Source organism: Engystomops pustulosus, chromosome 11 (genome assembly GCF_040894005.1).
Source record: "Engystomops pustulosus chromosome 11, aEngPut4.maternal, whole genome shotgun sequence".
NCBI lineage: Eukaryota > Metazoa > Chordata > Amphibia > Anura > Leptodactylidae > Engystomops > Engystomops pustulosus.
In genome coordinates, this window is record NC_092421.1 from 25,265,184 (window position 1) to 25,287,154 (window position 21,971).

At 42.7% G+C, this 21,971-nt stretch overlaps 1 protein-coding gene across 2 annotated transcripts in view; it reads left to right on the forward strand.

Annotated features, from left to right (window-relative positions):
• TLL2 (tolloid like 2) overlaps positions 1-21,971 on the forward strand; it is a 95,856-nt gene that overhangs the window by 70,005 nt on the left and 3,880 nt on the right. For both annotated transcript variants that reach the window (XM_072129458.1, XM_072129459.1), the window contains 13 exons: positions 269-390; positions 1,226-1,341; positions 1,861-1,963; positions 7,894-8,010; positions 9,332-9,477; positions 11,150-11,345; positions 11,960-12,085; positions 12,613-12,773; positions 13,478-13,658; positions 13,759-13,884; positions 15,606-15,733; positions 16,071-16,284; positions 21,605-21,855. In XM_072129458.1, coding sequence (XP_071985559.1) covers positions 269-390; positions 1,226-1,341; positions 1,861-1,963; positions 7,894-8,010; positions 9,332-9,477; positions 11,150-11,345; positions 11,960-12,085; positions 12,613-12,773; positions 13,478-13,658; positions 13,759-13,884; positions 15,606-15,733; positions 16,071-16,284; positions 21,605-21,855 — 1,987 coding nt within the window. The remainder of the gene's footprint in view (positions 1-268; positions 391-1,225; positions 1,342-1,860; positions 1,964-7,893; positions 8,011-9,331; positions 9,478-11,149; positions 11,346-11,959; positions 12,086-12,612; positions 12,774-13,477; positions 13,659-13,758; positions 13,885-15,605; positions 15,734-16,070; positions 16,285-21,604; positions 21,856-21,971) is intronic.

The following is a 21,971-nucleotide window of genomic DNA, read 5'->3' on the forward strand; positions in this document are numbered from 1 at the left end:
TGTTGTAATGATATACTAACTTTAGAGAAAGCAATAAACAAAATAAGACAACTTCTTCTTATAATCTAGTATGATTTCTTCTGCCTTGCAGTGGGTTAAGAATGGCAAAACAGGTTATTGTTTCCTATTAAGACATAGCGGTATATCTGTAGAAAGAATTGTAGAGGGGATTTGGTTGTCGGTTTTAAGAATTGATAAAAAAAAATTGTAAGCAATGTAAATAGTGCTAAGAACATATTCTGTAATCTGCTTTTAATTCTCTCAATAGGGGTCTATATTATGACACAATACGACCTCGACAACCTCTCAGCCATATTCAGACAATTGGACAACGTATGCGGCTCAGTCGGGGAGATATTGCGCAGGCTAAGAAACTCTATAAATGTCCAGGTACTATCCTGAATTTTTTACTTTTACCTTAAATTGTATTTATTTCTTTTGTTGTCACTAAATATTGGGGCACATTTACTTACCCGGTCCTGTCATGATCCCCGCTGTGCGTTGTCCAACGATCATGGACTCCTGTGCGATTCACTAAGATCGTGCCCCCGATTTCCTGTTTGTGTCGTTTCCCCAATCAGGTTCGCCGGAGTTCACCATCTTCTTCCCGGTGTATGTCAGTTCGTTGTCTTGCGACACACAATTTAAATGTTAAATCCTACGCTCAGTCTGAATCCGTCGGATCGTTCGACGGCTTGCACCGATTTGTGTCACATGAAAGCCGGCGCAATTGCGCCAGAATCCGATCGCGTGTGCCACAATACCCTTTTAATTGCGACACAAATCGGTAATCATCGGAATATCCCTTAGTAAATGAGCCCCAATCTCCCTATCTAATATATATAAATATTACTTATGCTGACACGATCCCCGATTCGGACGGTCCGACGAAGATTAAGTCCGGCGCCACTCACGTAGCTCTTGCGCCCGATTTCCTGCATCTGTCGTTTCCCAGCTGAGATCCACCGGAGTTCACCTTCCCGGTGCTTGTCCGACGGGCCGCCCCAGATTTGTGTCACGTGAAAGCCGCCGCCGATGCGCCAAAATCCAATCGTGTGCGCCAAAAACCCTTTCTAAATGCGGTGCATGCGGAAATCGCTGGGTATTCCGATGATGGTGCGGACCCTTAGTAAATGAGCCCCTATATATCCATAAACATACACTGAAATTAAAAGTTGCCATCCTGTCTTTGATGTAAAGCACAATTCATACTATTTTTTTTAAGCTTGTGGAGAAACGTTAATGGAGTCAAGTGGAAATTTCTCTGCTCCTGGTTATCCAAGTGGTTACCCATCTTATACACATTGCATATGGCGAATTTCTGTAACGCCTGGAGAAAAGGTACCGAAATGTATATCGGGGAAGTATGTTGTGTATATGGGATGTATGTTTGTGTGCCCCAGTTCCACTTCTGTTCAGAAAGATGGGGAGCACTGCTGGTTTATAATATTCTATATAACTTTACTTGTTAAAGCGTAAATGTTGTGACAACCACCAGTCCTGCCAGCATCTATGACCTTATTTTAGACCAAACCCCCAAAAAACGGCCACATTCTTCCTGGATATTGGGAGGAGGATGAGTCCCCTTTCCATCCTTCCACTTATAGTAGTAGAGGATTGAGTCTGAAGAACAGCAGCTAGTTCTATCGACTGTCCCTTGCCCCTTGCTTCACTGCAATGTCCAATGTTCCTACGTGTACAGAACAAATGTTATGAAATTTAAAATATAAAATCTTTCTTTTATGGATTGTCCATAAATTTATGGATTGTTGACAAAGTCACAAAATAGTTTGTAAGCTTTAAAAGAATTTTCTTTATGTATTTTAGTTTTGATTTTTTTTTTGTTCTATGTGGTTTTAGATAGTCCTAAATTTCACAGAAATGGATCTCTTTAAAAGTCGACTATGCTGGTATGACTATATTGAAATACGAGATGGCTATTGGAGAAAGGCACCATTATTAGGTATGTTCCCTGTATAGTCGTACACATTGATGAAATGCAGAATACACAGGTAATAGACACAGACAATGGCCCACATTTACTAAGGGTTGTGCGCCAGTTTTCTGTCAGACTTTGCACATCCTTTTCATTGCAAACTGCTTGCACATGTATTTAAGAAGTGCTTGAGACAGTTTGGGGCAGATTTACTTACCCGGACCAGTCGCGATCCAGCGGCGGGTTCTCCGGCGCTCAGGAGCGTTGCTAGGGTGGAAAAACATCCAGGGCACGGGCCCCAATGCATGTGTATCAGACTTTTAGTAATGCCCCCCCTGTACATTACCCCCTCATATGTGCTTGTGCCAATAACAACCTGCCAGTGTATACAGCTACAGAAACACAGGAGAAATCCCTACTTTTTCCCTCCAGTGACTGCAGGTGATACGTCCTCCATCTTCTCCATTAGACATCACCACATCTTATGTTCCCCATTGTCCCTACATCTTGGACAGTGTTATCCTGCTGCTGCCCCCAACAATCTCCCCCAAATACTGTAAGGCTTGCATTTAAACACCAGGAGCTTGTTACCCATCACACTGGTCTCACTAGAAACGCAAATGAGATCAAACTGAGGCCTATTCTAGTGCCACGTGTGAACACGCCCCAAGAAATGTCCCCCACACAGCCCCCCAGTAATGTACCCCACACAGATACCCCCAGTAACGTGCTACACACAGCCACAAAGCAATGACCCCCATACATCTACCACCCCCAAAATGTTCCCCACACAGCTACCCTCAGTAGGTAATGTGACCCCACACAGCTACCCTCAGTAGCTAATGTGCCCCCACACAGCCCCCCCAGTAGCTAATGTCCCCCACACAGCCCCCCCAGTAGCTAATGTGCCCCCACACAGCCCCCCCAGTAGCTAATGTCCCCCACACAGTCCCCCCCCCCCCCCCCAGTAAGTAATGTCTCCCACACAGGACCCACAGTAGCTAATGTCCCCCACACAGCCCCCCCCCCCAGTAAGTAATGTCTCCCACACAGCCCCCACAGTAAGTAATGTCCCCCACACAGCCTCCCCCAGTAGCTAATGTCCCCCACACAGCCCCCCCCCCAGTAAGTAATGTCTCCCACACAGGACCCACAGTAGCTAATGTGCCCCCACACAGCCCCCCCTGTAGGTAATGTCCCCCACACAGCCCCCCCCAGTAGCTAATGTCCCCCACACAGCCACCCCAGTAGCTAATGTCCCCCACACAGCCCCCCCCAGTAGCTAATGTCCCCCACACAGCCCCCCCCAGTAGCTAATGTCCCCCACACAGCCCCCCCCAGTAGCTAATGTCCCCCACACAGCCCCCCCCAGTAGCTAATGTCCCCCACACAGCCCCCCCTGTAGGTAATGTCCCCCACACAGCCGCCCCCAGTAGCTAATGTCTCCCATACAGCCCCCCCCCAGTAGCTAATGTCTCCCACACAGCCCCCCCCAGTAGCTAATGTCCCCCACACAGCCCCCCCCCCCAGTAGCTAATGTCCCCCACACAGCCCCCCCCCCCAGTAAGTAATGTCTCCCACACAGGACCCACAGTAGCTAATGTCCCCCACACAGCCCCCCTGTAGGTAATGTCCCCCACACAGCCCCCCTGTAGGTAATGTCCCCCACACAGCCCCCCTGTAGGTAATGTCCCCCACACAGCCGCCCCTGTAGGTAATGTCCCCCACACAGCCCCCCCTGTAGGTAATGTCCCCCACACTGTCCCCCACACAGCCCCCCCCCAGTAGCTAATGTCCCCCACACAGACCCCCCTGTAGGTAATGTCCCCCACACAGACCCCCCTGTAGGTAATGTCCCCCACACAGCCCCACTTACCTCAATGATGCAGGTCTATGTGTTCACTGTGTGTTTCCCCAGCAGGTCATGTGACCATCCATGACATCATCACAGGTCCTTCAGAGTATTACTCCTCCAGAGGCTACAGCCCCTGCTGGGGAAAGCAGTGACTGCACTCCTTCTCATCACCATCTGTGGAGATCGTGATGAGAGCGAGGAGGATGCGCAGGGGAGATCCGGGGCTCCAGCCAAAAGATCCGGGGCACGAGCCCCGGATCTTTTGACCTAGCGACGCCCCTGCCGGCGCTGATTCTGGTCCGGCCGGGATTCACTAAGGTAGTGTGCCCAATGTCCACCAGATGTTGCTGCTGCGCTGAAGTCTGCTGGAGTTCACGAAAGTTCATCCGTCCTATCGTGGGTGCAGGTAAGCGCGTGTGAAGCGACACTTTTTTAAAAAAAATACGGCAGTTTTTCTGAATCCGTTGGGTTTTCCGACGGCCACGCCCCCGATTTCCGTCGCATGCATGCCTGTGCCGTTGCGCCACAATCCGATCGCGTGCGCCAAAACCCTGGGGCAATTCAGGGGAAAACTGCGCAAATCGGTAATATTCGGGAAACCAGACGGAAAAAAGCGTTTGGGACCCTTAGTAAATCACCCCCTTTGTGGCGCTGCTGCACTAAACATCATGCAACATAAATTAAGGGGTGGGTCCAGAACTCATTCCAACCAACTTAAGTCGGACATAAGTGTGTCGCAAGCCCTATGTTAAATGTGCACCACAAAAAAATTGGGGAACTCTCTCGGGGCAGTGCAGGGAGCGCCAGATTCATGATTTATGGCGCTCATTCTTCATGAATCTGGCGCACCAAGCATTTTACACAGGCAACCCCACTTTTAGTGCAGTTTGCACTACTCTAAGTAAATGTGACCCAATGGGGCAGATTTACTTACCCGGATCATTTGCGATCCAGTGGCGCGTTCTCTGCGGTGGATTCGGGTCTTCCGGTGATTCACTAAGGCAGTTCCTCCGACGTCCACCAGGTGTCGCTGCTGCGCTGAAGTCCGACCCTTTTTTTTTTTAAATGAGGCGGTGCGCCAGAATCCGATCGCGTACGCCAAAATCAGGAAAAGCAATTCAGGAAAAATCGTCGCAAATCGGAACTATCCGGGTAACACGTCGGGAAAACGTGAATCGAGCCCTTAGTAAATGACCCCCAATGTTTCAAAAGGAATCTAAATCCAGGATAAATAAACCAGGGATGCTTACTCTTAGATCCAGGCACTTGCTAATGAGCCCGAGGGACTCTGTTGGGTGTTTCCAGAGCCCCTCAGTTATATCTTTTCACTCCTTGTTACAATGAGCAGAGCAGGTTCTCCCCTCCCCTTGCACTTCCTGCTGCTGCTAGATTACACAGACAGAGGGAGGAGAGGGAGACATGTTCCTGGTTTATCATGATGGATTTTAATGGCAGATTTTCTTTAACCTATATTTTAAGCCTGCTTCCTCTTCACTTCCTGCTCACTGCACAAGAGCTGAGTGAGCAGGGAGGAGGTTGAGCCAGTTTAACAGTCTGTAAAGCCACATCAAAGAGGGGCCCTGGAAACGCCAACCAGAGCCCCTAAGGCTCCTTAACATCATTTTAAAAGTAATTTAAACCCCTTAACGACTTGGCCTTTTTTAGTTTTTTCACTTCCATTTTTCACTCACCACCTTCAAAAATCTATAACTTTTTTATTTTTCCACATAAAGAGCTGTGTGATGACTTATTTTCTGCGTAACAAATTGCACTTCATAGTGACGGTGTTTAATATTCCATGGCGTGTACTGGGAAGGGGGGAAAAAATTCCAAATGCAGTGAAAATGGTGAAAAAACACATTTGCGATGTTTTCTTGTGGGCTTGGATTTTACAGCTTTCACTGTGCGCCCCAAATGACATGTCTAGTTTATTCTTTGGGTCGGTACGATCACGTGGATATCAAATTTGTATAGGTTTTATAATGTTTTCATACATTTAAAAAAAATTAAAACCTCCTGTACAAATTTTTTTTGGGGATTTTGCCATTTTCTGGCGCCAATAACTTTTTCATACTTTGGTGTACGGAGCTGTGGGTGGTGTAATTTTTTGTGAATTTTGATGGTGTTTTCATTGCTATAATTTTTGGGACTGTGCAATCTTTTGATCACTTTTTGTTAATTTTTTAATATTTTTCAAAATGGCAAAAAAATGCCATTTTCGACTTTGGACGCTATTTTCTGTTACGGGGTTAAATGCAGTGAAAAAACGTTATTATATTTTGATAGAACGGACATTTTTGGACGCGGCGATACCTAATGTGTTTATGATTTTTACTGTTTATTTATATTTATATCCGTTCTAGGGAAAGGGGGGTGAATTGAATTTTTAGGTTTTTTTATTATAATTTTTTTTTTTTAACTTTTTTTTATTTTTACTTTTACTATTTTTCAGACTCCCTAGGGTACTCTAACCCTAGGTTGTCTGATCGATCCTACCATATACTGCCATATTGCAGTATGGCAGTATATGGGGATTTTACTCCCCATTCATTACAATGTGCAATTAGCACATTGTCATGAATGGGTTAAAACGAAGTAGCCTCGGGGTATTCGGTAGGCTACCATGGCGACGGATCGCCGCTCCCTGTGACGTCATCGGGGAGCGACGATCCGCGGTGAGGTGGCGGCGCCCAAGCGCCGCCGTCTTTTTGAAGCCGCCGGCAGCAGGTGTTACCGGTAAGCCTTTGCTGCAATATGCAGCAAAGACGTACCGGCTATGAAGAGGGTTCGGCCCGCGAGCCCTCTCCATGCACCGGGGTTAAAAGTCCCTTCCTTGGTTGAACTTGATGGACAAGTGTCTTTTTTCAACCGTATAAACTATGATACTATGATATTTATCATCCATTTCCATTTTTACTTCTAAAATCAAAGAAGATTACAACAGTCACAGTTCTTGGATCTATGAGTAAGAGCCTCAGGTTTATCATGCTTGATTTAGAATTGAAAGGTGAATTGAAGTCAATTCCATGGTACATTCTAAAAGCATACTCTTGCTGCCCTCTAGAGGACGGGAGTATCAGTAAGAGCTTATTGGAAAGGGCTGTTGTGGTAAAATTTTGATATCTGACCTCTTAACAATTTGGCTCAACAGAAATTGAGAATAAAAAATCATCTTGAAGAAATATTCTCATAGTAAACGAAGGTTTCTTTTTAAACGGCAAGTAGAGATCTTCAACGCACAAGAAATTTATGTGCTGTATATACGCGACCTATAAGTAGAGTTTTTGAACACCAGTTTACTCGCCCTCCGGCGTTGACCCCCGGCATCTTCTTCTTCTCGCAGCACCTCTTAGAGCTCCTGGCCGGCAGATGCACATCTATGCGATCTGTCACCACAGAAACCATGACAGGGCAGTGTCACCACCTGATGACATCATAGTTTGTATGCTGTCACATCGCGTAAACGTGCATCTGCCGGCCCAGCCAGGAACCCGAAGAGGGAGAAGAGGACGCCGGAGTCAGCAACGGAAGATGCGTACTCACTTTATTTTTTTTAAAGGAGGCACGATGCTATGGGCATTAATTTAGTGGGGCACTCTGCTATGGGCATTAATTTAGTGGGGCACTCTGCTATGGGCATTATATTAGTGGGACACTCTGCTATGGCCATTATATTTATGGGGGCAGTCTGCTGGAGATTATATTTATGGGGGCTCGGCGGTCTCCGTCAGTTCCATAGAGATTAATGGAGCTCAACGGTCATGCGCATACATCTGCTCCATTAATCTGACGGAGGACTGAGACCCCACTGATCAGCAAGTTAGGCCCTATCCTGTGGATAGGTCTTTACTTTAGTTCGTGGGAAAACCCCTTTAACAGCCAAACAAGCCACGGGTTAAGGAACACTGTTCAAGAAAATAAAAAGAGTTGGCTAAAATATAATTATTCCACTACATTTTATTGCAATGAATTGGGAAAGCTCACATTGATACTTCATCGAAAATATTGGATAGATATCGATGTATATACATAATTAAAATTCTATAACTATAACAATTATGTAGTATTCTCTCTCTATTCATTACTCTTTTCTTTCCCTTAGGTAGATTATGTGGGGATCGTATACCAGAACCAATAGAATCCTCTGATAGCAGGCTATGGATTGAATTTAGAAGTAGCAGTAATATCCTTGGGAAAGGATTCCATGCAGTTTATGAAGGTTTGTCACTGTTCAATGCGTTTTTCTACAATGCAGAAAAACCCAACTTTTCATTTTTTTTTTTTTATAGCCATACATTTTAGGGTAACGACCACTGCTGTTTATGAAACCCTTCCCACTAATTGTTCCCAAAATCCTAAAATTAAACAATGTTAAAGGCTATGCCCAAATGGCGCCTTGCAATCGGAGGCAGCATTGGAGTTGCAACACCCCTGCAAATACATAGGCAGGCTGGTAGTTGTGTAGAGCCTGGACATTATGTAATTGCAGCTATAGATTCTGCCTGGAAAGGCAATAGTTAAATGGGTGTAAGATGTTATCCAATTATGTGGCTGTATTGTAAACTGGAGTGTGATTGGAGAGGTGCTACCACCTGACCAGGGGGAGCATAAAACCCCTGTGCAGGGGGAACACATGGTCCATGGATCGCATTTCCGTCGGGTTTTCCGACGTTTTCAGGGATCGCGCCGCACGAGTTCATATTTTGGCGCAACTTTCATGCGACACAAATCGGGGGGTGGGCCGTCGGATGATCCAATTGATTCGGACTGAGCGCGGGATTTAACTTTAAAATTGTGTCGCAAGACATGCACTTACATACACTGGGAGGAAGTTGGTGTAGACGGCTACTCCACGCCCCAGTAGCCTCTTTGTTCCTTCTACCAAAAATCTTTGGTAGCTGCGTGCCCTCGTCCGAGAATCCTGCCGTTTGCACATGTGCAGAACAGCAGGCTCGGGGCTGCGCGGTCACTGCTCCAAAGCCACTGCGCAGACTGCTGGATTCCCGGACGAGGGCGCATCGCTAAAAGGAGCTGCGTGACGAAAATTTTTGGTAGGAGGAACAAAGCGGCTACTAGGGCGTGGAGTAGCCGTGTACATGCCCCAGTAGCCGCTTTAGAAAATTTACATATTTGCCTAATAAAAGTTTGCAAAAGATTGTGGGGACGTGAAGATTAGCCCTTAAAAGGGCTATCCTCACGTCCTATAGATCCACCTACCACCCGATCTACCTTTATAGGTAGATATGTGGTGGTAGCTTCCCTTTTAAAGGGATTGTACAAATCTCAGCCATATGCTGTGTAGGACATAAAGATGTTATAAAAATTGAACAAATAGTAAAATAAAAATAGTAGCCCAAGTATTAACCATAATTGTATAAATCGTTTGGCATCTGCAGGAGCCTCTCCTTGTATATTTAAAAGTCCTCTTTTTCTCCTGGTGTACTAGTAGCAACCATAATAAAACTAACTTTGATCATTATTTATTAGACAACAGCAGACCTTATCTTTTGACTGTAACCCGCTTCATCTATATCTTTCAGCTAAATGTGGAGGACATATAAAAAAGGATATTGGTCAGATTCAGTCTCCTAATTACCCCGATGATTATCGACCAGACAGACAATGTGAATGGGTAATTACAGTCTCTGAAGGATTTGTGGTTGGCCTTACTTTCCAGACTTTTGAGGTAAGATCTTTCTTAAAGAGTTTTTTTACACTATTAAAAAAAAATTATAAATATTCCACCTTCAGATTTATGGCCATGTCAGAATGCAGTTTCATTTAAAGGAAACATATTGACTGTATTTTTTGTTTGCCAAGGCCATATTCACACATCGTTTTCTTGATATACCCCAGTATATCTGATTAATCGGTATACCTCATATACTGTGGGAAACAAAGGATGGAAAGAAGTAGCAAGCTACATCTCTCTATCCCTCTCCGTACTGCTGAGTGATGTTTGCGCTTAGTGGACGACATTAGATGCTATGTGTGACGGATGCAAAGTATTGCATCCATCCCTGGCCTCTGCTGAGCTTAATCTCAATGAAGTTCCCAGTAATGTAACTGTCCATATTAGTCTTGATTTCTATGGGCGACTTTTCTGAGCACACATTTTGTGTTTAATTCAATGTTTATTGGGAAGATAAAAATAAAGGAGAACAAAGTAATGAAGATGTAAACACAACAATTCAGTCACGTAGGACCGGATATGCAATTCTATACGTACGACTGAACAGCAATCTGTTATGAAGTAGTTATGAGCAAGAGGAATTACTTTTAAATTGTCAGACATTAATGGTTATAAATCACTACCTAAGGGTGAGAATAATAATAAAAATAATTAAAAAAAAAATAATAAAGCTTGAAAAGAGAATGGAGAAGAGGGGGAACGATGGAAAGGAGGGGGGGGGAAGAGTATAAGAGCACAGGTACTACTTGCGCCTCTAGTCTTCTCAGTTGAGTACCAGGGGATGTGAGACCGTTATACATTTTTCAATCAAGTATCCAAAGCTCTGGAATTCCTGAAATGTCACCCATGGAGACTGGGAGGTAGTGATCTTGTCCGGGTCTTCCGAGTCACCCACCACCAGCTTCTCCATTCTCTGGATGAAGCGGAGTGCCTGAACCTGCTCAACCAAAGTAGGGGGCTGGGGGCTCTGAGCACGCATTTTTAACTGTTCGATGGTCACTTTGGAAGCGGAGGAGCGGAGCAGTGATCATCTATCCATTTTTAGTGGCGTTCCCTTTATCATCACAGACAGGATCACAATTAATGTAAGGAATACTGAAAAGTGATCTTAGTCATCACAGGTCCTGTGCAAATTGATACATGCTGTTCGACAGATGTATCTCTTATAATACAAGGCAGTCCCCAGGTTACGTACAAGATAGGGACCGGAGGCTTGCACTTAAGTTGAATTTGTAAAAGTCGGAACTGGTATATTTTGTAAATGTACAGTAACTCCAAACAATTTTTTTTGTTTTGTATGACATTGGATACTGTGAAGAACCCTGTCAAGTTGGTTTTGATGCCCTTTTTCAGATTTTATTTCACTTTCCCCCCACTGACTGGTAACTAAGGAAGCGTGAGACCGCACAAGCAAACGCCTCCTTAGTTACCTGAAACCTCCGATACTGCCGGCGTTTACTTACCGCATACATAATCTGTATGCGATCCCCGGCATCTTCGTGTCCGCGCTCCAGTCTTTCACTCTTGAAACCAGAAGTGCAATGCACATGCGCGTGGTGCCGAGTGCCCCGTTCGTATCTACGGGTTGTCCTTAACTCGGGGATTGCCTGTATGCTCATCCAGTGTCCACAGTTGTTGATCTCTATCATTTTTTTTTCTCCAATAGTTTGAAGCTCATGACAATTGTTTATATGATCACCTGCAAATACGTGATGGTCCATCTGAAGACAGTCCACTTATTGGGCAGTTCTGCGGCTATGAGAAGCCTGAAGACATTAAATCTACCTCAAATACTCTTTGGATAAAATTCTTCTCGGATTCGTCAGTGAATAAAGCAGGATTTTCTGCAAACTTTTTTAAAGGTAATGGTTTTCGACCTAATTTCTAATGAGACTTGGCCAACTCTTGTCTCTGTTTTAATAGGGATTGTAAACTCGGTGTCTTTTTGCTTGGGTTCTACCAGTTCCCTGGTTCATGGAAAATGTGTGTGTGTGTGTGTGTGTGTGTGTGTGTTTCTGTGGTGCTTAGTCAATAATCTACATTTTGATATGATTGTTTGGTTTGAAGGGATTGGGATTTTTCTGCTTCTGGTAGACAACTGAGTGGGAGCATCACTTTAGATGCCCCCATCTTGGGCTCCATAGCACCATGCTTCTATTTGCTGTCATTTTAAAGATAAGAATCTCAGGGTTGTAGGTGTGTGTGCTATAGAACATTATATGATAAGTTAAAGACCTAGTTGGATCTTTATCTGGAGATCAGATTCCTAAATCTCTGGTTGTATAGCACACAGTACCACAATTCAGGGCACGTCACTCATCATCACTTTGTTCGAGATAAATAATTCTGTTGAAAATTGTAGTAGGCTGTCTTAAAATTTTCTAAACTGGGAAACTACTTTTAAGAAGTATAACCAAGCCTTTCCATGTTGTGTTGGTGTATTTTCTCAACCAGCTTTGCACTTCTGTTTTTTAAGAGATTGATGAATGTGCCAGACCAGATAATGGAGGATGTGCCCAGCGCTGTGTCAACACATTAGGAAGTTACAAATGTGTCTGTGACCCAGGATATGAACTAAACCAAGATAAGAAAAGCTGTGAAGGTAGGTCAATCACAAGGGCCATAACAAACTTTAAAGGACATCTACCACCAGGATGAAAGAATTGTAAACCAAGCACACTGACATACTGATGTGTGCCCCCTCTTGCAGGATCTGCTCTTCTTTTAGCTTTTTAAGCCTTTTTTTTTTTTATAAAAATAAATTTAAATAATATGCAAATGAGCTTGAGAGGCTCCAGGCTCCATTGACATCTGTTGAGCCTGGAGCCACTCAGGCTCATTTGCATGATTTTTAAAACCCTTTTTTGTAAAAACAGAGGCTTAAGAAACTAAAAGAAGAGCAGATCCTACCAGAAGGGGGAAGCACTAGTATGTCAGTGTGCTTGGTTTACTATCCTTGACCTAGTGGTAGATTTCCTTTAAAGACACTTTATTGTGTGCACCTAACAGACCATATAAAGAACACTCAAATAGCAGGAACTTTTTATTTTTATGTATACTTTTGTGCAAACAGAATTTGTGATTAATGTTGCTATAATATGATATACCATGATTTTGTCTCTCCTACAGTTGCATGCGGAGGTGTTATCTCAAAGCTGGATGGCACCATAACTAGTCCTGGCTGGCCTAATGAATATCCCACCAATAAAAACTGTGTGTGGCAGGTGGTGGCTCCGGCACAGTACAGAATATCTCTGCAGTTTGAATTCTTTGAACTTGAAGGAAATGATGTAAGTTCAGCAGACACAAGTACAGAAGAGAACACAGGCATTAAACCCACTGTAGCAGCGCGGCACGGTGGCTGAGTGAGTAGCACTTCTGCCTTGCAGTCCTGGGGTCCTGGGTTTGAATCCCACCCAGGTCAACATCTGCAAAGAGTTTGTATGTTCTCTCCGTGTTTGCGTGGGTTTCCTCCTGGTCCTCCGATTTCCTCCCACACTCCAAAACATACTGTTAGGTTGTTTAGATTGTGAGCCCCATGGGGACAGGGACCAATTTGACATACTTTGTGCAGCGCTGCATAATCTGTGTGCGCTATATAAAGCATTATTTTTATTATTATGAGTACTACACTTGGGCTAAAAATGTAAAGTAAAAGTTTCTGATTCTCGGGCTGAAGATTATTTTTGCATTATTCAGGCATGGGTGGTGGGGGGTGGGCTCCTGCTAAAACCAGTTGTCTTACAGCCTGACACAGTACAGTGTAGCAACAACATAGCTGTGCCCTTGGGACACGGACACAAATTTATTTACAGGGTTTTTTTTTAGATTAAATTAATGATGGAAAATGGGACAGAGGGACCGGAGGAGATTATGAGCATGTGCTGGGTTATTTTGGGGAAATTTCTAGGTTTTATTATTGTGCAGTTGTCATTCATCTGTGTCTTTTTTTGCAGTATACAGTGATAGTTATATTGACATTGTTGTTTTTTAGGTTTGTAAGTATGATTATGTTGAAGTTCGCAGTATACTTAAGACAGATACAAAATTACATGGAAAATTGTGTGGATCAGAGAAACCTGAAGTGATAACTTCACAGGGCAATACTATCCGACTGGAATTTAAATCTGACAACACAGTGTCAAAACGCGGATTTAAAGTGAACTTCTTCTCTGGTACTTAATTCTGTATTATACAGGTTGTGATTATTAAGTAGATTCTCGCTGAGAATTTTGGGAAGTTGCTAATATAAGCTCTAAATTCTTTCTCTTACAGATAAGGATGAATGCTCTAAGGAGAACGGGGGCTGTCAGCATGAGTGTGTCAATACTTTAGGCAGCTATGTATGTCAGTGCAAAAATGGCTACACACTCCATGAAAATGGACATGACTGTAAAGAGGGTAAGATCGTCTTTGGAATAATTCTTAGTTGACCTTGATGGATAAATGCAGTTTTTCAAGCGTAATATGAAATGGGCCACACTCACTTTTATATTAAGATTGTTTTTGGAAGACTGAAATCAATGCAAACTCTGCAGTTTCTATACAATATACAGTACCCAATGATCCAGAAAGTACCGAATGGAACACATTTTTCCAGATTATTACATTACAGTTTAAGAATCCCTTTTTACAACAGGCTAGGGAGTATAGCCACCACTCTGGCTTTGCTCATACATATCTGTTGTAATGAAATTTTGCATGCTGAAAATAGTCCTAAAATATTGATGATCGATGTAGAAAACTCTCCCAATTTTTATAAAAAATTGCATAGAAAGCTGTACCGCTAAAGTGATATTAATGCAGGGTACACATGATCTTAATGATTTACATGACTGCAATTTTATGGCTCTGTTGAAAATAACTTTACTACAGAGTATGCAGTGCATTTGCAAAGATGTAATTTAACAGTCCATGACATAGTATGGGCGGGACAGTGGCTGAGTGGGTAGCACTTCTGCCTTGCAGCGCTGGGGTTCTGGGTTCGAATCTCATCCAGGTCAACATCTTCAAAGAGTTTGTATGTTCTCTCCGTGTTTGTGTGGGTTTCCTCCCACACTCCAAAACATACTGTTAGGTTGTTTAGATTGTGAGCCCCATGTGAACAGGGAACAATTTGACATGCTTTGTGTAGCGCTGCGTAATCTGTAGGCGCTATATAAATAAAGAATTATTATTATAGTAACAATAATATTAACATACAATAGTCATTCTTTACAAATTTCTCAAAATATTTTAGGGCAAAATGTAAACCTGAGGCACTGATGTTTAACTCGTTCCCATGAAAAAGTGGTACATATCTTGCATTAGGGCCCAGCAGTTTCCAGTTATGCCTTTTGCTATAATGTATTGTGTATAGGATTCGTCTCCTAAGCGAGGGAAAGGCACCTTCTTGGTCATTAGTTGCTAGACCTTTTACACTTGTGCTGTGGCTTTGGTTGTATGTAACAGTAAACCACAGTGAAGCATGGAATCTGTTGGGATACGGGTTATTGAAATTTAACAAAATCACTTTTTTTTCTTGTTTAAATGATGCTGAATTATACCTCTCAATGACCCGATACTGGCTACTATACACAGTGAGCTGGTTACATTGGCATTGGTTACATGGGAAACTATTGGATACCCGCTCCATAGAGCATAATCTGTGGGGAAGAAAATTGTCTGATGGGAAACAAACGACACAGGTTAAAATGAACAAGTTTTTTCTCGAAAAACATACATTTTCTTGTGTTCAATATTGTTATGCCACACTTTACATGTAAACACAATGGGGGGAATTTATTAAGACTGGTGTTCAACACGGCACTCTTATAATTCCCCCATCATCTTGCATCTTGTAGATCTTGGCGCCAACTCTACTAGGTCGGACATGTTTAGACCAGGTATGACCTGGCAGAGAATATACTTAATGCGACAGGTCTGGCCGTTGACACCCCAGCCTACCCACCACCTCGACAAGTGGTGCGCTGGCCAGAAAATCCCCGAAACTTGGGGATGGAGAGATTTAAGTGCCTTCTCTGCCTTCTCAGTATAATAAAGCTCCAGTATATTGTGTTATTGTATTACTGTATTTCATATACATAATATAACTTTATAACTTTTCTCCAATTTACATCCAGCCGGCTGTGAACACAGATTTGTAAGTGCAGAGGGGACAGTCTCCAGCCCCAACTATCCTGATAAGTACCCCAGTCGAAAAGAGTGCACCTGGGAGATCTCTACCACCTCTGGCCACAGAGTCAAACTTGTAAGTCTGATGAAAAGAAAACACAATTCGATTTTTTTAGATTTACAATCTTAAAGTTTGTCTTTCTGAAGATTTTTGCAGTTATTTGGTCAGTGACAGCAGATATTGTTACAGAGATAAGACTGTCTGTCTGTGACTTACTTGTGTGTAGATGTTGCTATTGCTGCACTTTACCTAAAAACTTTACAGTCCCTTTTGTAGCGTTATCAATGATGTATTCCTGCTTATGGTTCTGTTTACATAACGGTCTGTATTATAATATGCTGTAGTAACATTACAGGCTTTAGCTCAATCCATCAATTGACTTTACTTCTAGACCATTTTTTTATGTTTCTAGGTATTTAATGACTTTGAAATAGAATTGCACCAGGAGTGTGCCTATGACCACCTCGAGCTTTACGATGGACCAAGCAGCAAGTCCTCGATACTGGGGCGTTTTTGTGGTAGCAGTAAACCGGAACCTATTATTGCTACTACAAACCATATGTTTATGCGCTTTTATTCTGATGCTTCAGTGCAGAGAAAAGGATTTCAAGCAAAGTACAGCACAGGTACGTGGTTATACATCATTTGTGTTGTGTACATTGAATAGCTTGAAAGGACTGCAATTGCTTACTGAACAATTACTATATATACTCGAGTATAAGCCAAGGTACCTAATTTTAACACAAAAAACTGGGAAAACCTATTGACTCAAGTATAAGCCAAAGGTTGTGTGCATTGGTCACAGCCTCCCAGTGTATAGCCAGCCAGCCCCCGTGTAGTGTATAGCCAGCCAGCCACCGTGTAGTGTATAGCTGCCAGCCCCCGTGTAGTGTATAGCCAGCCAGCCCTCAGTTTGCGCAGCCCAAAAAAATAAACGAAGTACTCACCTTTCTGACGCTTTGGACATGTCGTCTTCTTGCTTCAGCTCCAGGTCAGTGTTGGGTCCGTGCAGTTTGCTCGACCAGCTCACACTATGATGTCAGTGGCGGCTGACATCATAGCTGCGCGGCCGCTGCACGTAGACCTGCCGCTGCTGACTGAAGAAGAGAAGACCTGTGGTGGGCGCCAGAAAGGTGAGTTTTGACTTTATTTTTTTTTCTTGACTCAAGTATAAGCCGAGTTTGAGGTTTCAGCACATTTTTTGTGCTGAAAAACTTGCTTATACTCAAGTTTATACGGTACCATAAAAAACCCCATCAAAGCTAGCTTTTACTAGAAAATTGTTAAAACGAAGAAAATTTGGACCATGACTTAGCAATACAAAACACTTGTGTGCTTGCAGAAACACACTACAGTTAAACAGTCCTACTCTAGACAATCAATGATCCTTGAAGGAGTTTAAATTGTCCTAAATTGTTAGAACACGTTTTGCCCTTAAACGCAAGGGTTCCAAAGGGCAAATATATTTCTATCAAATCAATTTAACAATTTTCTAGTTAGTTTTGTGTTTATTTTGTTTGTTTTTTTTCCTTCTGTGTGTATATGATTTCTTTTTATAGAGATCCTCAACTTATTGCCCCCAGCTGACGAGGTTTAGAATCTTTGCTGTGAAACGAATACCATTCAAGTAAAAGATTCGGTGCACAACATGGGCACAAATGTCCCTAGTATTGTGCCCACACAGCTCCCAGTGATGTCCTCTCACATTGCATAGTTTAAAAAAAACCTTGTATTCACCCCGATCTTCCCTTTCTCTTCTTGCCATGCACTGCTGGGTCACATCTCCTGCTGAAGGAGACACTGTGTGATGGCGTCAGTGTCTGTTGCTATCTGTAGTGGAGAACAGAGCTGACTGCCCCAGTCTTCACTACAGAATTTATGATTATCTACACGCTGAGGATGCAAATGTTGATGAGAGTGGGGAGAGTATCCCGGACAGCGGGACGGGTGTCCTGCTGATCTGGGGGACAGACCAAATGATCCGCAACACAAGCGCTGTATCGTTTAATCTAGCGACGCGCTTTGTATGAGTCGACCACACAGATAGCAATGTCATCGACTACTATGTCATGGACTACACACTCCAATGAAACATGGGCCAAAAAACAACAGATCACAAATAGATACCGCAGCCCATCGTGTCCAAGTATCCAGGTAATGCAACGTACATCTCAGAGACTGGATAACTGTTGCCCCAAATGTAGATTTATACCTCCTGTTGCCGTTCAGTAAGCCAACTAACATACATTTATAATTTCTTAAAGAAAATGTTTGTTTTAGAGAACATTTAGTTATAAAAAGTCAAGTAACATTGCTATTTGGTTTCATTTGATAGGAGAAATTACCTATCAACTATGATGAACGCAGTATGAAGCGTCAGAATGCACCCCGAGATGAAACCGAGCTTGTACTCTTTAGGGCAGGGAGATGTCATGGTAACACAAATCCCACTTGTAAAATAAACATAATAATTCCACAATAAATAAAGACACCATTAGCCATGTTGGATTAAAAATTGGCCGCAATGCTTTATTATTGGGTTACCAAAAACAAATAATTAAATTAATTAAATTAAAGTTTAATTAATTAAAGTTTATTAAATAAATAAACAGAATAATTCAAAACTACAGATTAACAATATAACAATATTATATTACTTAGTCTCCCAGCATGAGCTGGGAGATAAAACCCCCACTAATAAGCACTGTGACGGTCAGAAGAAATAATACAATAGGGCGGGCTGGGTGGGGCGTTGTAACCGGATTCTTCTTCAGACTGGCCGGTGGGGAAGTTACTGCCAATCAGCTGGCTGCCTCCAATATTTTGCCTGGTTACAAGGCTGCCATAGATCCAACTGTTTACCAATCACAGCTGACCTTCACCTTCAGCGAATCAGCAGGCAGTATCTGTGAAACAAACATCTGACAGAAAAGTGCACAAAACTACCTCATAGAAAAAGCGGGAAACGCAGAACATAAAATTACCTCAGAATAACATTAACTCTTTCAATGCCAACATACAATCCTCCTTGTCAATGAACCCTTGAGAGTGATCTTAGGGGATTGTGTTACCATGTTCCCCCTTCAATAAAATTACACAGGTTAGTGCACTTTACACTATCTGTTCAGGGGAGCATCTATGGTACACAGAAATTCAAATGTGCCCCAAACTCTAACCAGTGAGGATCGTGGTGCCGACGTTTGCTATTGCGTGCGACACCTACCCGATCCACTCGGCCAGATCTGCAGTGACCACACTATGAGCAGCAACACTACGCAGCGACCTTTAGTGCAACAACGAGGTGTGAATTTTAGTGCCTACTCAAAACATGATGTGTAACACTTTATTTAGTCAGTAAACCATGTATGATGTCAGCATTGAAGTTAGTGCTATTTAGTGTAGCTGTTATATAAGTGTCTCTTCTGAACAGGAAGTTTCAATCACTTGTGATTCCCTAAATAAAATGTCCCATTTGCCCCAAATAATTAAATAACAATTCTAAATGTATGGAGGCAGTGTGTACCTATTACTTTGACTGGGGACCTCTATGTGCACAACCTGCTACCTGTTTGTACTTTTCATGTTTGTATGTCTTACTTGTCCTTTTAATTGAAATGAATTTTTAGGCTGCCTCTTCTCCTCTTTCCCTTTACCCTTACATATACCATTAAAGAAAATCTACCATGAAAATCAAGCATGGCAAACCAGGGACACTTACTCATAGATCCAGGTACTGTGACTGTGGTAATCTTCTTATGGATAACAAATAAACGTACCACAGTCACGGTGCCTGGATCTATGAGTAAAAGTCCCTGGTTTTTCATGCTGGATTTGGATTGTAGATTTCCTTTAAACCATCCCCTTACAACTAGCAATGGTATTTGTGAATACCTCTGTCTATAGCAGGGAAACAAGCTGTCCAACCCCGTCCATTATTGTAAATTTGAATGTGACCCCACAGAGGCCTACAATAATCAACTCATTGAAATGACCAACAAGTTTTCAACTGATATCCAGCAAAAGGTCAAACATCTCACCCCAGAGGACCCCAGGCCAGGCTGTTTCTATCTGCTCCCCACGGTCCACAAAGATGGCAATCCAGGAAGACCTATTATTTCTGGCATAGACACTTTGACAGAAAACATCTCCAATTGGGTTAAAAATCTCCTAAAACCCCTGGTCAGAAATATTCCCAGCTACATCCAGGACACTACTGATCTTTTAAATAAATTCAAGGCTGTAGGCCCACTGCCTAATGGTACAATTGTGGCCACACATGGATGTGGAATCTTTGCACAAGAACATTTCCTATAAAGACGGATTAGCAGCATGCCGGGCACACATGGAGAAACACAACCAACAGAACTGATTGATACAATTTGTGCTCACCCACAACTATGTCTCATTTGGAGAGGATCTGTACCTACAGTGTATGGGAACATCAATGGGTTCAAGTTGTGCACCGCAGTATGCCAATCTTTTTATGGCTGAACTGGAAGTGCTTACTTATCCACATGCACCACAAAACCCATGATCTACCTCCGTTATATTGATGATATTCTAATCAATTGGACTGCAGGTAAGGAGGCTTCAATTCCATGAAGGCTACAACAGCTTTCTGCCTACCGCCAATATAAAAATTACGCTAGTCAGACAAGGAAATACACTTTCTGGAAACCCCAATACAAATTCAGCCACTTAACCACAACAATATTCCATAAACCAACAGACAGAACAGCCTACCTGAGAAAGAACAGCTTCCACCCCAAACATTCCAGACAATCCATTATATACAGCCAGGGCATAAGCTACAACCGTGTCTGCTCAGACAAGACCTGGAAAAACACCTCCTGGAGCTCAGGGCTACAGACCAAAAGTGACTGACAACCAAATAAGCAAAGCAGCAGCCATCAACAGAGCCAGATTACTCACATATAAGGAGACCCAACAGGAGGCCAGTGTACCCCTTGTAGTCACTTACAGCCCACAAGTGGAGATCCTACATCATATTGACAAGGAACTCCAACCGATTCTGCATAAAGATACAAGACTAAAAGAAATATTCCAAGTCCCTCCTCTCCTGTCCTTCTGGCAACCACCAAAGCTGAAAAAAATTGGAGTGCCCTGAGACCTCCATCAGAAAATGGTACCTCACCCTGCCTGAAAAGCGGGTGTAAAACATGTCAGCACATTCGCATAGGTGACCATGTACCTGTACATCATTCACAGCAGGTACATAAGATCAAGGGACGTTTTCCTGCAGGTCCTCTAATGTGGTTTACCTTATTATGTGTCAACAGTGTCCAACCACAGGCCTTTATGTTGGGGAAATATCTAGAGACTCCATCAGCACATGGACTCGCACCGATCTGATATTAAAAATGAAAGAAAAGATCTCCCAGTAGCTACACATTTCTCCAGAGAGGACCACACTATGGATGATTTGCGGATTACTATTTTAATGGGACATTTCTAGACACAGAGGGAAAGGAAAGAATGGGAGTATAAATTAATACAGAGATTCAACACCTTACAAAGTGGTCTAAATTTAAAAGCCAGCCTCATGACCCCGGACCTCTGACCTGGAGGCCACAAGCCAAGATAAGAGCCAGAGCTCTCTTGTCATGCCTCACAGGTTTTTAGTCTGTTTATTACCGTCCTGTCGTAAATAAGATGTCTCCATAGATAAATCTGTTTTCTGCAGCAAAGCTCTTATTCAAGTGTGTAATAGCTAAGTTAAAGTAACACATCTCTGCCACTACAAGGAGAATGATGCTCCTCCTCTAGCTACTTTGTCTATGTTGAATCTGCCCACTGATTTTTCCCCATGGATAAATATGATGGAAAACCCCTTTCAAAGCCTCAACAGAAATCATTGTCATTGTAGAAGTAGTGATAATATTTTGTATTTATTTTCTGTATGTTTTGTTTTGTCTTCATTAATAGAATGTGGAGGACGACTGAAGGCGGAGATTCAGACAAAAGAACTCTATTCACATGCCCAGTACGGTGATAATATCTACCCAGTACAAGCAAACTGTGATTGGGTCATTGTAGCTGAAGACGGCTATGGAGTAGAATTGATCTTTGAAACATTTGAAATGGAAGAAGAATCAGACTGTGGTTATGACTACATGGAGATCTATGATGGCTATGATAGTACTGCCCCACGGCTAGCTAGATACTGCGGCTCTGGGGTAATATTGATATTTCTAATAGAATTTTCTTAATGTAAATATAATAAATATTTTCACAAAATTAATGATTTTATTTTAAAGGGGTTTTCCCATGAAACTAGTTAAACCCTATCCAC